This window comes from Somniosus microcephalus, chromosome 23 (genome assembly GCF_052327205.1).
Source record: "Somniosus microcephalus isolate GS21.2 chromosome 23, FLI_Smic_1.0, whole genome shotgun sequence".
NCBI lineage: Eukaryota > Metazoa > Chordata > Chondrichthyes > Squaliformes > Somniosidae > Somniosus > Somniosus microcephalus.
The window spans coordinates 16825611-16838698 of NC_141009.1; the positions used below are offsets into that span (position 1 = coordinate 16825611).

Sequence of the window (13088 nt, forward strand, 5' to 3'; positions counted from 1 at the left end):
GTGGTCGTGAAAGGCGCTATATAAATGCAAGTCTTTCTTTCTTTCCCTTATTATACAATATTGAGACCATCTAACTAATTATCCAAGTATGTCCAATTGACACTGCATCATGGGGACAACCATGTCAGTTTGAAGCAGAATGCGGAACATGCCTGCCAATGTGCAACCTGATTGCAATAACTTTCTGCCCATTGTACAATTAGCTACAGTTAAGTGTGAAAGTTATATTTGTGTCACTTCAGACCTCAGCATTTATTATACAGAAATTAATTTTCCAAAAATGCGTGGCCAGCCAGTGAGGCTCCTCATTGATACTGCGCGTTCAAAAGTTTGGACCTCTAGTCCCTAAAATGCAGTATACGATTAGTGAGCTCTTAAAAAAAAGCATGGGCCACTCAAGAGCAGTTAGCTTGAATTTCTGCACAGCAAGACATGCATGACGAATCTGATTGAACTTTTTTTTTGAGGAAATCATATAGGTTTTGAAAGTCTGTTGGAGGGGAGTGCATCCCCGGTGGAAGTATGGGGATGTGCCCAAATGCAACCTCCACTGTCTGAGCCCAGAAAAAGCTCATTGGGGTCATAGAGGACCCACCAGTCTTGGGACTTTAGCAGGTCAGGGTGACGCCATACTAAAGAGTCTAGAAAGGCAGACTGAAGGCGAGGACAAGGGATGATGGGCCATTCCTCACAAAGGGGATGTGGCTTCCCCCAGCAGTCCCCAGTGTAAAGGGCCACTTGCAATAATTTTTACAAAAGCATCGTGACCTTGATCTATGGATGTCCCAGTCCCGATGATGGCCTGGTCCTCCATGTGGGATTCACAGCCACCCCATTGGCGAGGAACGCCTGGTAAGACCAGGTGCACCTACACTGATCCTACACTGGGGTGTGACTGAGGGCCAGTTGCAGGAACCCCCCGACTTAGTGAAGTTGAATTAGTACTGTGATGAAATATGCCATTCATCACTCACAGTATTCTCTGCCTGTGACTGTGGTTTAGTTTCAGTTTCATTTCCCTTACCTCAGTTCCGTTTCCTCACCATTGTATTGTAATGTATTGTGTGTAGGGCTCCGCCCATACCTGGCCCCTATGTAAGCTGGCTCAGCCTGCCTCGCATCCAGTACAGCAGACCTCTGGATGGAAGATACCTCTCCACTGTGTGTTACCTTCTAAGTTAATAAAAGCCTTGTTTTGTTCCGCTAACATTGAGTCTCGGATTTATTGAGGCACATCAATTTTATTAACTTACTTTTCAACACAATGGATCAACTCTTGAAACCCGAACGTTTGGATTTGGACCAGCATGCTTCGGACGCATCGGCACGCTTCGGACACTGGTTTATGTGTATGGAATTCTTCCTGGACAATTCCGCAGCCGTCAAAGGCGCCACGGACGCTGCAAGTATGAAACTCGGAATCCTGCGGAATTGGGTAAGCCACCGGGTTTACCCCCTCATCCAAGACGCCGACACGTACCTGGCCACCTGCGACATCTTAAAGGCGCATTACCAGCAGCCTACGAATGAGGTGTATACTAGACATCTGCTCGCTACTCGCGCACAGCGACCTGGGGAATCGCTGGATGAGTTCCTAGGCACCCTGAAAACGCTTGGCAAAGACTGCAAGTGCCAAGATGTAAAAGCCGCAGTGTACACTGACGAGCTTGTTCGCGATGCCTTTATCACAGGCCTCAGCTCCACTTACATCCGGCAGAGACTGCTGGAAAAAACGGGATTGGACCTGAAACAGGCTGTGGACACAGCGCGATCCCTGGATGTGGCCCAGAGAAACTCGGACGCCTGCTCTTCAGCCCGCGCCGTCCACGCCGCCACGTGTGCACCAAGGGCGCCGCCATCTTGGAAGGCATCTTCCCCGCCCGGCAGCCCGACACCGTCGGGGCCCCGCTCTCCCCCCAGAAGCCCTACGACAGCCGCGACGCGTCGGGGACCCAACTGCTACTTCTGCGGGCAGCCGAAGCACACCAGAAACCTGTGCCCGCCGAAAGGCACCACCTGCTTTAAGTGCGGTAAGAAGGGGCACTTCGGGAAGGTGTGCAGAGGGAACCCCGCCGGAAAACCCGCCACCGCCGCATGTGCGCCGTGGGAGCGGCCATCTTGGATGCCATCTTGCCCGACCTCGTGGGGTCCGCCATCTTGTGAGCAGACAGCGTGGACGCCATCTTGTCTCGATCAGGGCCCTACAGTGGCATCGGTCACAGTGGACCAGACCAGGCCGCACCCGCTATCCAAATCAATGGTGGACATCGAGGTAAACGGGTGCGGGGTTAAATGTTTAATTGACAGTGGAAGCACGGAGAGTTTTATCCACCCTGAACTGGCACAACAACTCTCCCTAAAGGTGGTCCCTACTCGGGGTACCATCTCTATGGCTGATAAAACCCAGACATCGATCATTATGGGTTACTGCACGGTACAATTGTCCGTTAACGGAACTGTATATGATAATTTTAAAGTACTAATCATGAAGAATCTATGTGCGAGCGTGATCTTGGGCCTGGATTTCCAGTGCAACCACCAAAGCATCACGCTCAAGTACGGTGGGTCCCAGCCGCCCCTCACAGTGTGCAGTCTGGCTACCCTGAAGGTAAAGCCGCCTTCGCTATTCGCGAACCTTACTCCCAACTGCCGGCCAATAGCGACCAAAAGCAGGAGGTACAGCTGGGAGGACAGGCGGTTTATCGCGACCGAGGTAGACAGGCTCCTGAAAGAGCGCATTATTGAACACAGCAACAGCCCGTGGCGCGCCCAAGTGGTGGTGGTAAGGGGTAGCGAGAAGAAACGGATGGTGATCGACTATAGCCAAACGATCAACAGGTACACCCAACTAGACGCCTACCCGCTACCCCGCATATCAGAAATGGTGAACCAAATCGCCCAACACCGGGTGTTTGCCACCATCGACCTCAAGTCAGCGTACCACCAGCTCCCTATCAGACCAGAGGACCGCCTGTACACCGCCTTCGAGGCGAACGGACGCCTCTACCAATTCCTCAGAGTCCCCTTTGGGGTGACGAATGGGGTCTCGGTCTTTCAGAGGGAGATGGACCGCATGGTCGATGACCACCACTTGCAGGCAACCTTCCCCTACCTTGACAACGTCACCATCTGCGGTCACAACCAGCAGGATCACGACTCGAACCTCGAGAGGTTCCTGAAAACCGCACAAAAACTCAACCTCACCTACAACGAGGACAAGTGCGTTTTCAACACCACGCGCCTCTGCATACTAGGCAGCGTGGTGGAGAATGGGGAAATCGGACCAGACCCCGACCGATTGCGCCCCCTACGGGAGCTGCCCCTGCCCAACACTCCCAAAGCCCTGAAAAGGTGCCTGGGGTTATTTTCTTATTATTCCCAATGGGTCCCCAACTACTCCGACAAAGCCCGCCCCCTCTTGAAAGCATCCTCTTTTCCGCTCTCTGCTGAGGCCCACGCCGCCTTCAAAAGCATTAAGCAGGATATTGAGCAGGCCACGCTACAGGCAGTGGACAAGAACACTCCATTTCAAGTGGAAAGTGATGCGTCTGACTTTGCCTTGGCGGCCACCCTCAACCAGGCGGGGCGGCCCGTAGCTTTCTTCTCGAGGACCCTCCAAGGGCCCGAGATCAGACACTCCTCCGTGGAAAAGGAGGCCCAAGCCACTGTGGAGGCAGTGCGCCACTGGTGCCACTACCTAGCCGGCAAACGCTTCACCCTACTTACCGACCAGCGGTCGGTAGCGTTTATGTTCAATAATAAACAGGGGGGGAAGATTAAAAATGATAAGATTCTTAGGTGGCGGATCGAGCTCTCCACCTTCGATTATGACATCATTTACCGGCCAGGGGCCCTTAACGAATCCCCTGATGCCCTCTCACGAGGGATGTGTGCCAGCGCCACCGGGGATCGGCTACAGACCCTCCACAACGACCTCTGCCACCCAGGGGTCACGCGACTGTTCCACTTCATAAAGTCCCGCAACTTACCCTACTCGATTGAGGAAGTTCGGTCTCTGACCAGGAACTGCCGCACTTGCGCTGAGTGCAAGCCTCGGTTCTACCGCCCAGATAGAGCCCACTTACTCAAAGCTACACGGCCCTTTGAGCGGCTCAGCTTAGATTTCAAGGGCCCCCTCCCGTCCGTCGACCGCAATGTTTACTTCCTGAACATTGTGGACGAATACTCCCGGTTCCCATTCGCCTTCCCCTGCCCAGACATGACCAGCGCCACGGTCATTAAATGCCTCAACAGCCTGTTCTGCCTGTTCGGTATGCCGAGCTACATCCATACGGATAGGGGGGCGTCCTTCATGAGTGAAGAGCTACGCCAGTACATGCTGTCCAGGGGGATCGCCACGAGCCGTACCACCAGCTACAACCCCCGGGGTAACGGTCAAGTGGAGCGAGAGAACGGGACAGTATGGAAAGCAGTCACTCTAGCTCTAAGGACCAAGGGCCTCCCTATCTCCCGCTGGCAGGAAGTCCTCCCAGATGTGCTCCATTCGATACGGTCGCTATTGTGTACTGCCACTAATGCCACGCCTCATGAACGAATGTTTGTCTTTCCCCGGAAATCCACCTCAGGCATATCCATGCCGTCATGGCTCTCCACCCCAGGTCCGGTATTCATGCGAAGGCATGTGAGGGGCCACAAGATGGACCCTCTCGTGGAGTCAGTGCACCTACTCCACGCCAACCCCCAATACGCGTATGTCCGGCACGCCGACGGAAGGGAGGACACCGTGTCCATAAAAGACGTCGCCCCAGCCGGTAACGACAACAACCACGACAACAGCAGCAACAACGATCACAGCAACTCTTACCCACCCACTACTTACCCACCCACTACTCTTTCATCACCCCCGGAAGAACATCGACCAACGGTACCCCCACCAACTACCCCTTCAACAACCCTGGCGGCACCCCCGGCAGAGACCCAGGAGGCCACCGGGGACACCCAGCCGACACCCGTGGCACCACAACAGCCACGTCGGTCACAGAGGACTATCAAACCCCCGAACAGACTAAATCTATAGAAGGGGTGAATGTGATGAAATATGCCATTCATCACTCACAGTATTCTCTGCCTGTGACTGTGGTTTAGTTTCAGTTTCATTTCCCTTACCTCAGATCCGTTTTCTCACCATTGTATTGTATTGTAATGTATTGTGTGTAGGGCTCCGCCCATACCTGGCCCCTATGTAAGCTGGCTCAGCCTGCCTCGCATCCAGTACAGCAGACCTCTGGATGGAAGATACCTCTCCACTGTGTGTTACCTTCTAAGTTAATAAAAGCCTTGTTTTGTTCCGCTAACATTGAGTCTCGGATTTATTGAGGCACATCAAGTACAAAACATTGGCTAAGCTACAGTTGAAAAATTGAAACTGATCTACGCCAGTAGCAATAAATGGACTCATAGCAAATCGGCACCCTGCTTTACTCCACGCCCAATTTTATTTCCATTGGAGTAGACCAATTTCACCCCCATTGTGTGCAGTTCTGGATGCCCCATTATAGGAAGGATATTAAAGTCATGGAAATGGTACAGCAAAGTTTCACTAGAATGATACCAGGAATAAGAGGTGTAGTTGTGAAAAAAGGCTTGAAGAATTGGCCTTTTTTCACTGGAATAGGAAAGATTAAGGGGAAACATAATAGCTGTTTAAAAAGTACTGAAGGTTTTTAAAGGGTAACTAATGAGAGATTGTTTTCACTTGTTAACAAACTGGTAACAAGACACATAGATTGAGAGCTATCAGAAAAGCAATGGAGAAGATGAAAGAATTATTTTCACACACAAGGCTAATAGAACATAGGAATCTTTTACCACAAGTGGCTATTGAGGCAGAGATTTTAATAACATAGGGAACTGTAAAAATATTGGATCGATACAGGGAAAGGTCAGGAGAATAAAATTGAACTGAGTTGAAGAAACAGGAAGGCAAGTGGCTCCCTTCTGTGTAATTTCTAAGATTGTATATTAAGGACGGCATCACAATAAGAAGAACCAATCAACAAAATAGTATTTGTAACAATTAAAACATTGCTCCAGGATAAAGCTCCACCATGACCATATCCTTGAATATGTTGCCAAAACCATGCCCCCTCCTATTTAAAAAAAGCTAATTTCTAAATTTTAAAATATGACAATAAAATAAAAGCTATGTTATAACTGGAGAGATATTATTACATATAAATGAATAGGAAAAGGTTTATTTTTGAAATGTAAATGTACAGACATAACTCTCCAGAACAGACTAATCAAATAATAATGGAGAGAGCGATTTGCTGTTAATAAGTGACTGTTTAATCCTGAGGGAGGTTGCCTTATGCAAACCACCTCCACATCAAGAAAAAAATACTTGCACTTGTGTTAAAATACACATCGGTGTCTGACTTTTCTATCCGATTAAACATAACTTTTCATTTATTGTTGAGTGTTTGTATCTAGTCCTACCGGTCCACATTTTGGGTGGCCTAGGTTTCCGAAATCGTTCTGGAGGTGCAGCAAACGGAATCCCTTTGAAAACATCAATATTCTTGGAATTAACTGTCTCCACAGATCCCTTCACAGGTCCGTATTCAGTGTCTACAACTACCTACACATAATGGAACAAGTAAAATACATAGATAAGCAAGTACACAAGTTGCTTTCCCTTCGAACACCCAACAACAACTCGCATTTAAATAGTGCATTTAACACAGAAAAACATCCCAAGGAATGTCACAGGAGCATAATCAGATAAAAACTAACACCAGGCCAAAGAAGGATATATTAGGATGGGTGACTAAAAGCTTGGTTAAAGAAGTATTTTTTAAAGGAGGATATAGGTGGAAATGCCGAGAGGGTTTAGGGAGGGAATTCCTGAGCGTAGGGCCTAGATGGATGAGGGCACGGCTGCCAATGGTGGGAAGAAGGGAGAGGGAGCTGCACAAGACGCTGAAGGTAGAGCAGCGCAGAGATCTCGGAGGGTTGTAGGGCTGGAGGAGGTTACCGAGATAGGGAGGAGCGAGGCCATGGTGGGATTTGAACATGATTATGAGAATTTAAAAATCATTTAATTTAGACTGGGGAGTTGCGGACACCTAAAAAAAAATGGGCCCTGTGAATTTAGCAGTGGGACCAACGCCTGCTCAAATAGGGTGCTGGCCATCCCACTGGTAAATTGGTATGCTCTGTGCTCGTTTTACACCCGAAAATACCAATTGCTACCCCTTTATCTTGTCTGTATCTCTCTTAAGAACTGAGCAGAAACTAAAACAGATATCAAGATCAAGGATTACAGACTCGTTTATATACACTCCCAATTCATGATGTGCACACATGGGAACCCTGAATACGAGCTATTCATCAATTGTCCTTTTCAAGCATAACTGACCATTGTCAGTGCATGATATAAACTTAATGGAGAAAGCCACGTGGCATGTTTTAGAAACCAACAATTATTATTGAGAGACTGCTGGTGTTGTGTAGCTGGTCACCACCACCAACAAAAATTTACAATTATATGTAGAAAATATCCCAAGGCACTTCAAGGAAATGGGAGGAAAATGGATGCCAGACCAAATAAGAAGAGATTAGGAGGGATGACCAAAAGCTTGGTTAAAGAGCTGGGCTTTAAGGATGTTTTTAAAAAAGGAGAGGAAGGTGGAGAGGCAGAGGGGTTTAGTGAGGGAATTCCAGAGAGTGGGATCTAAGTGGCTGAAGGCAAAAGCCACCAATAATGGAATGAAAGGAGGATGGATGTACAAGAAGCCGGAATTAGAGGAATGGAGATCAGCAGAAAGCAGAGCTGTTGGATTGAAGGAGGTTACAGAAATAGCAGAAGGAAAGACTATGGGGAGCTGAAACAGAAGAACACAAATTAAAATTTAACCCACAGGGGAACCAGGACCAAATGTAGGTTAGAGAAGGCAGGGGTAATGAGGGGATAGGATGCAAGCAACAAAGTTCTGGACGAGCCAAAGGTTGTGGCGAGTGGCAACTGAAGGCTGGCAAGGAGAGACTGGAGTAATCAAATCAAGAGGTGATAAAGGTATGTATGAGGTTTTCAGTAGTGGATGAGCTGAAGTAAAGGTGGAGATGGGTGATCTTATGAAAATGGAAGTAAGCAGTTTTTTGTGATGGAGTGATATGGGGTCAGAAACTCAGTTCAAAGTCAAACAGGACGCTGTACAGTTTGGTGTAACCTAAGACAGTGGCCAGAGAGTGAGACGAGGGAGCGGAGTTTGTGACCCAAAGACTATGATTTCAGCCTTCCCAATATTTTGTTGGACAAAGTTAAGACTCATCCAAGACTGAATGTTGGACAAGCAGTTTGATGGCAGAGCTGTGAAGGGGTTGAGGGAGCTGCTGGAGATTTAGAGGTATACAATGTCAGGTGGAAACTGATCTGTGGGAGTCCAGAACAAGGGACGCTGTACAGAACCTTAAAATTAGGACTAGGCCATTCAGGGGTGAAATCAGGAAGCACTTCTTCATGCAAAAGATAGAAGTCTGGAACTCCCAGAAAGCTGTTGAGGCTAGATCAATTGAAAATTTCAAAACTAAGATTGATAGATTTTCGTTAGGTAAGGGTATTAAGGGAATATGGAACCAAGGCGGGTAAATGGAGTTAAGATACAGATCAGCCATGATCTGATTGAATGGTGGAACAGGCTTGAGGGGCTGAATGGTCTTCTTGTTCCTATGTTCCTATGATCCATGTCTGCAGGTGGTGTTGCCAAGAGGCAGCATGTTAATGAGGAAAAGAAAGGGGCCTAGAATGAATCCTTTGAGTGTAAGGGTGGGAAGAAAGGCCTTTATTGAAGATGGTTTGGCTACGATTGGATAGGTGGAATCAAGTGAGACCATTCCCAGAATTGGGACGTTGGAGGAGTGACATTGCAGGAGGATGGTGTGGTTAACATGTTGAAGACTGCAGAGAGGTTGAAGAGGAATAATGCACAAAGGTTACAGTAACAGAAAATGTCATTCATGGTTTTGGTTAGGGCCCTTTGGAGTTATGGGCAGAAAACAGATTGGAGGGAATCAAACGGGGAGCTGTGGGAGAGATGGGAGGTGACAACATGTTCAAAGAACCTGGAAAGAAAAGGGAGATTAGAAACGAGGCATTAGTTAGCAAGGAAAGATGGGCAAGCGTGTGTTTTTTTGCGGGGCGAGGAATGACAACGAGTTTGAAAGGGGGCGTGCAGTGCTTGTGAGGGATCCATTTACAGAGTCAGCTAGCATGGGGGCAAGGAAGGGAATTACAGAGGGAGAGTCCCAATAAAGGTTCCATCTGGACCACTTAGAGCATAAAGCTGTTTAGTGAAATGTACCTTCCTGTACTGTATAAACCAGAGCACAGAAGGCATGAAGTTAGATCAACACAAAGTCAAAATCAAAGTGATGACTGGATGGATGAGATCAGAAACTCTCCCTACAAGATATGGTGGACATAAAGCCGCCTTATCACTCTGCGCCACAGCTTGTTAGAGCTGCAACATGCCCACACCATTTTCTGCTCTAAAAGATCAAATTGCCAATAAATTCTTTGACCACAAATTACTCTGTAAATCACATTGGTGTATTACTTCATTTTGAATTAGCGAGTTTTAATATTTGTTATGTGAATCTGTTAAAGTCATTTCAATAATTTTTTTTCAAGAAAGCAAATACATTCCCTTTAAAGATTATGCAGTTACCCCGTCTGTATTTTCCCAAAGTCTTTGCATATCCATTCCTTCACGACTGCCAATGTTTTCAGCATGGTCATAACCTTCTGGAATATCAGGATTTTTAAACTCAAGGCTATTTTCCTTCTCAATTTCAGTTTCAGGTGGGTGCAAAGAGACTGTCAAACAGAAAACAGTTACAATAGTGTCAGTTCGATTCGCTTTTGTTACACTATTCCATCCTTTGTGGTGGTGCATTAACGTGCCAATGTTAACATTGTTCGTCCCATCAGTTGGGAATTTGCAGTGTTTAATACTTTTCTTTTTACGGCTAAATGTAAGCAAGTATATTTTAGCTGCTTTTTTCTGTGTTATACAATGCACCTTAGAGAGACTCCATCTCTAATTAAAACTTCCAAATTGCTCATTAAATTTCGGTTACTGTCAGCATCTTTCCCAGTTTCTCCCATTCACATTTGGCTACAACTGAAGTTTGGATAATTCCTTCAGGATGTGCTTGAGTCCTGAAAAAAGTTACATTTTAATTTGTGTGTCAATTGTCAATAAGAACCGTTAGCATTTAACATGGACTTACCTGCTTGTGCGCCTGACCCTAAGGCAATCAGTAGTATCACAAGTAGAACTGTCTCCATAGCTTTATCCTTTTAACTGCTAATTCTTTTGTCTATCCTTTTCTCTTTGTATATCCAGGAGTTGCAATGAGTGCACTGTCCTTATCCTGGCTAGACAGAAAAACAGTTAGACTGGTATTTAGAAGAAAGCTCAACAGTAAGAGAATGACCACTTGACAATGTCTGATCTGCAAATTCTTGGAAACCCATCTGAACGTAAGAAACATAGAGAAAAATAGGAGCAGGAGTAGGCCATTTGGCCCTTCGAGCCTGCTCCGCCATTCAATATGATCATGGCTGATCTCTATCTCAATATCATATTCCTGCTCTCTCCCCATACCCCTTGATGCCTTTTGTGTCTAGAAATCTATCTATCTCCTTCTTAAATATATTCAATGACTTGACCTCCACAGCCTTCTGCTTCTGTGGTAGAGAATTCCACAGGTTCACCACCCTCTGAGTGAAGAAATTTCTCCTCATCTCAGTCCTAAATGTCCTACCCCGTATCCTGAGACTGTGACCCCTCATTCTAGACCCCCCCCCCACCCCCCCCAGCCAGGGGAAACATCCTCCCTGCATCCAGTCTCGCCCTGTCAAAATTTTATAAGTTTCCACAAGATCCCCTCTCATTCTTCTAAACTCTAGTGAATATAGACCTAGACAACCGAATCTCTCCTCATACGACAGTCCTGCCATCCCAGGAATCAGTCTGGTGAACCTTTGCTGCACTCTCTCTATGGCAAGCATATCCTTTCCTGGGTAAGGCAACCAAAACTGCACACAGTACTCCAGGCGTGGTCTCACCAAAGCCCTGTATAACTGTAGTAAGACATTCTTTCTCCTGTACTCAAATCTTCTTGCAATGAAGGCCAACATACCATTTGCCTTCCTAACTGCTTGCTACACCTGTATGTTTGTTTTCAGTGACTGGTGTACAAGGACACGCAGGTCCCTTTGTACACCAACATTTCCCAATCTATCACCATTTAAATAATACTCTGCCTTTCTGTTTTTCCTACCACAGTGGATAACTTCACATTTATCCACGTTATACTGCATCTGCCATGTATTTGCCCACTCACTCAACTTGTCTAAATCGCCTTGAAGCCTCTTTGCATCCTCCTCACAACTCACAATCCCACCTAGTTTCATGTCGTCAGCAAACTTGGAAATATTACATTTGGTTCCCTCATCCAAATCATTGATATATATTGTGAATAGCTGGGGTCCAAGCACTGATCCCTGCGGTACCCCATTAGTCACTGCCTGCCACCCCGAAAAGACCCATTTATTCCTACTCTCTGTTTCCTGTCTGTTAACCAATTTTCAATCCATGCCAGTATATTACCCCCAATCCCATGTGCTTTAATTTTGCACACTAACCTCTTATGTGGGACTTTATCAAAGACCTTCTGAAAATCCAAATACACCACATCCACTGGTTCTCCCTTGTCTATTCTACCAGTTACATCCTCAAAATAAAAGTGCCTGGAAGCTCTAGTGATACAGCACCAGCCTCTCGTTCTGACACCTGATTATCCACATTCAGAAAGAAACATCACTGGTAATTATTCCTCAATTTCAATTGATCCAAATCTATTGAAGGCAAAAATATCAGGGTCTTTTTAAGCTTGAAAAGTTAATAGTCTTTTTTGACATGACACATGTGCATTTAGTACTCAAAGTACACATCACACTAAAAGGGAAAGTAATTCTACAGATACCATGGCAGATACTTATAATAGAGTTCACCCTATACTATCAATGTCAGATAGCTTTCCATACAAAGTTTCACAACAATGATTATTATTTCAATTTTGAATGATTGTTATTTTTCTGATTCCTGTGAAAGGCTGAGGTGAAGTGCAGATAAAAACATACAATTGTACAATGTTATAGCCTGCATTGTTTGTAGTTACCACTTCATTCTCTACTTACCTCTTTCAGCGTTCCTTCACTGTTGGTCCCTGTTGTTTGACAGAGGCGCCTCTTTGTCCTCACCCTTCTTCACCCGTTGGTCAGCTTTTCCGAAAAGCCAACCTATATTTATAGTAAGTCACCATATATTGCTTCAGGTCAGTGCACCAATCAACATGGACATTGGGCAAGACTACACTTTGGTACGTTAGCCTGTGGTATCTGTAAAATGAGAATTGCAACAATATATTGGCTAATTTTAAACATGTGCGTTTAACAAGATCGTTGGTTTAGCCCATTGTTGCGACCTAGTAATAAATTGGTTTTCTCATTATTGCCGCAGTACAATACTTGAGTCACTAAAACCAGGCCCTTGAAAGTTTTCGTTGATGTGTGGAAATATGGAATACCTGCACTGCGAGAGGTCCCAAACACAGAGCAACAACATAGATCGCATATACTGTGGGTTAAGAAAATCAAGTTGCAAATTAATATTTTCAAGTAAATAAGAGCGTAACATTTGGTGGAAAGCAGAACATTCCTGTTTCTGTGGAGTTTTGGCCAACATTTAACTGGTTTTCTGGATCTTTTAAGTTACAGATGTGGCGACGCCCCGAGAGACATCTCCGTGATCCACACCAGCTCCGGTCATTTCTGCTGCCTGGCTAGAGATCTGTGTGAGAACAGATTACTGGACAGCAATGAGGCTGATGAAGCCCTGGATGAAGATTACTTCAATCTGATTTCCCAAATTAGTAAATCCAGACCAGGCGGACTGCTGTAGATTAGAGTCTAAATTCCTCAATTTAATGAGCAGCCAAAGCGTTCATTAAAGAACATAGAAACATAGAAAAATAGGAGCAGGAGGAGGCCATTCGGC

At 46.0% G+C, this 13088-nt stretch overlaps 1 protein-coding gene across 2 annotated transcripts in view; it reads right to left on the reverse strand.

Annotated features, from left to right (window-relative positions):
* The window catches only part of LOC147101686 (bile salt-activated lipase-like), a 49300-nt gene extending 36995 nt beyond the window's left edge, over window positions 1-12305 (reverse strand). Inside the window, exons 1-4 of one of the 2 annotated variants that reach the window (XM_085965490.1) lie at window positions 12230-12305; window positions 10255-10402; window positions 9690-9838; window positions 6460-6601 (exon numbers count right to left, since the gene is read on the reverse strand). In XM_085965490.1, the coding sequence (XP_085821616.1) occupies window positions 6460-6601; window positions 9690-9838; window positions 10255-10312 (349 nt within the window). In that variant the 5' untranslated portion in view covers window positions 10313-10402; window positions 12230-12305. The remainder of the gene's footprint in view (window positions 1-6459; window positions 6602-9689; window positions 9839-10254; window positions 10403-12229) is intronic. The other variant, XM_085965491.1, reaches the window with a different exon arrangement.
* Between the last annotated feature and the right edge of the window lie 783 nt (window positions 12306-13088).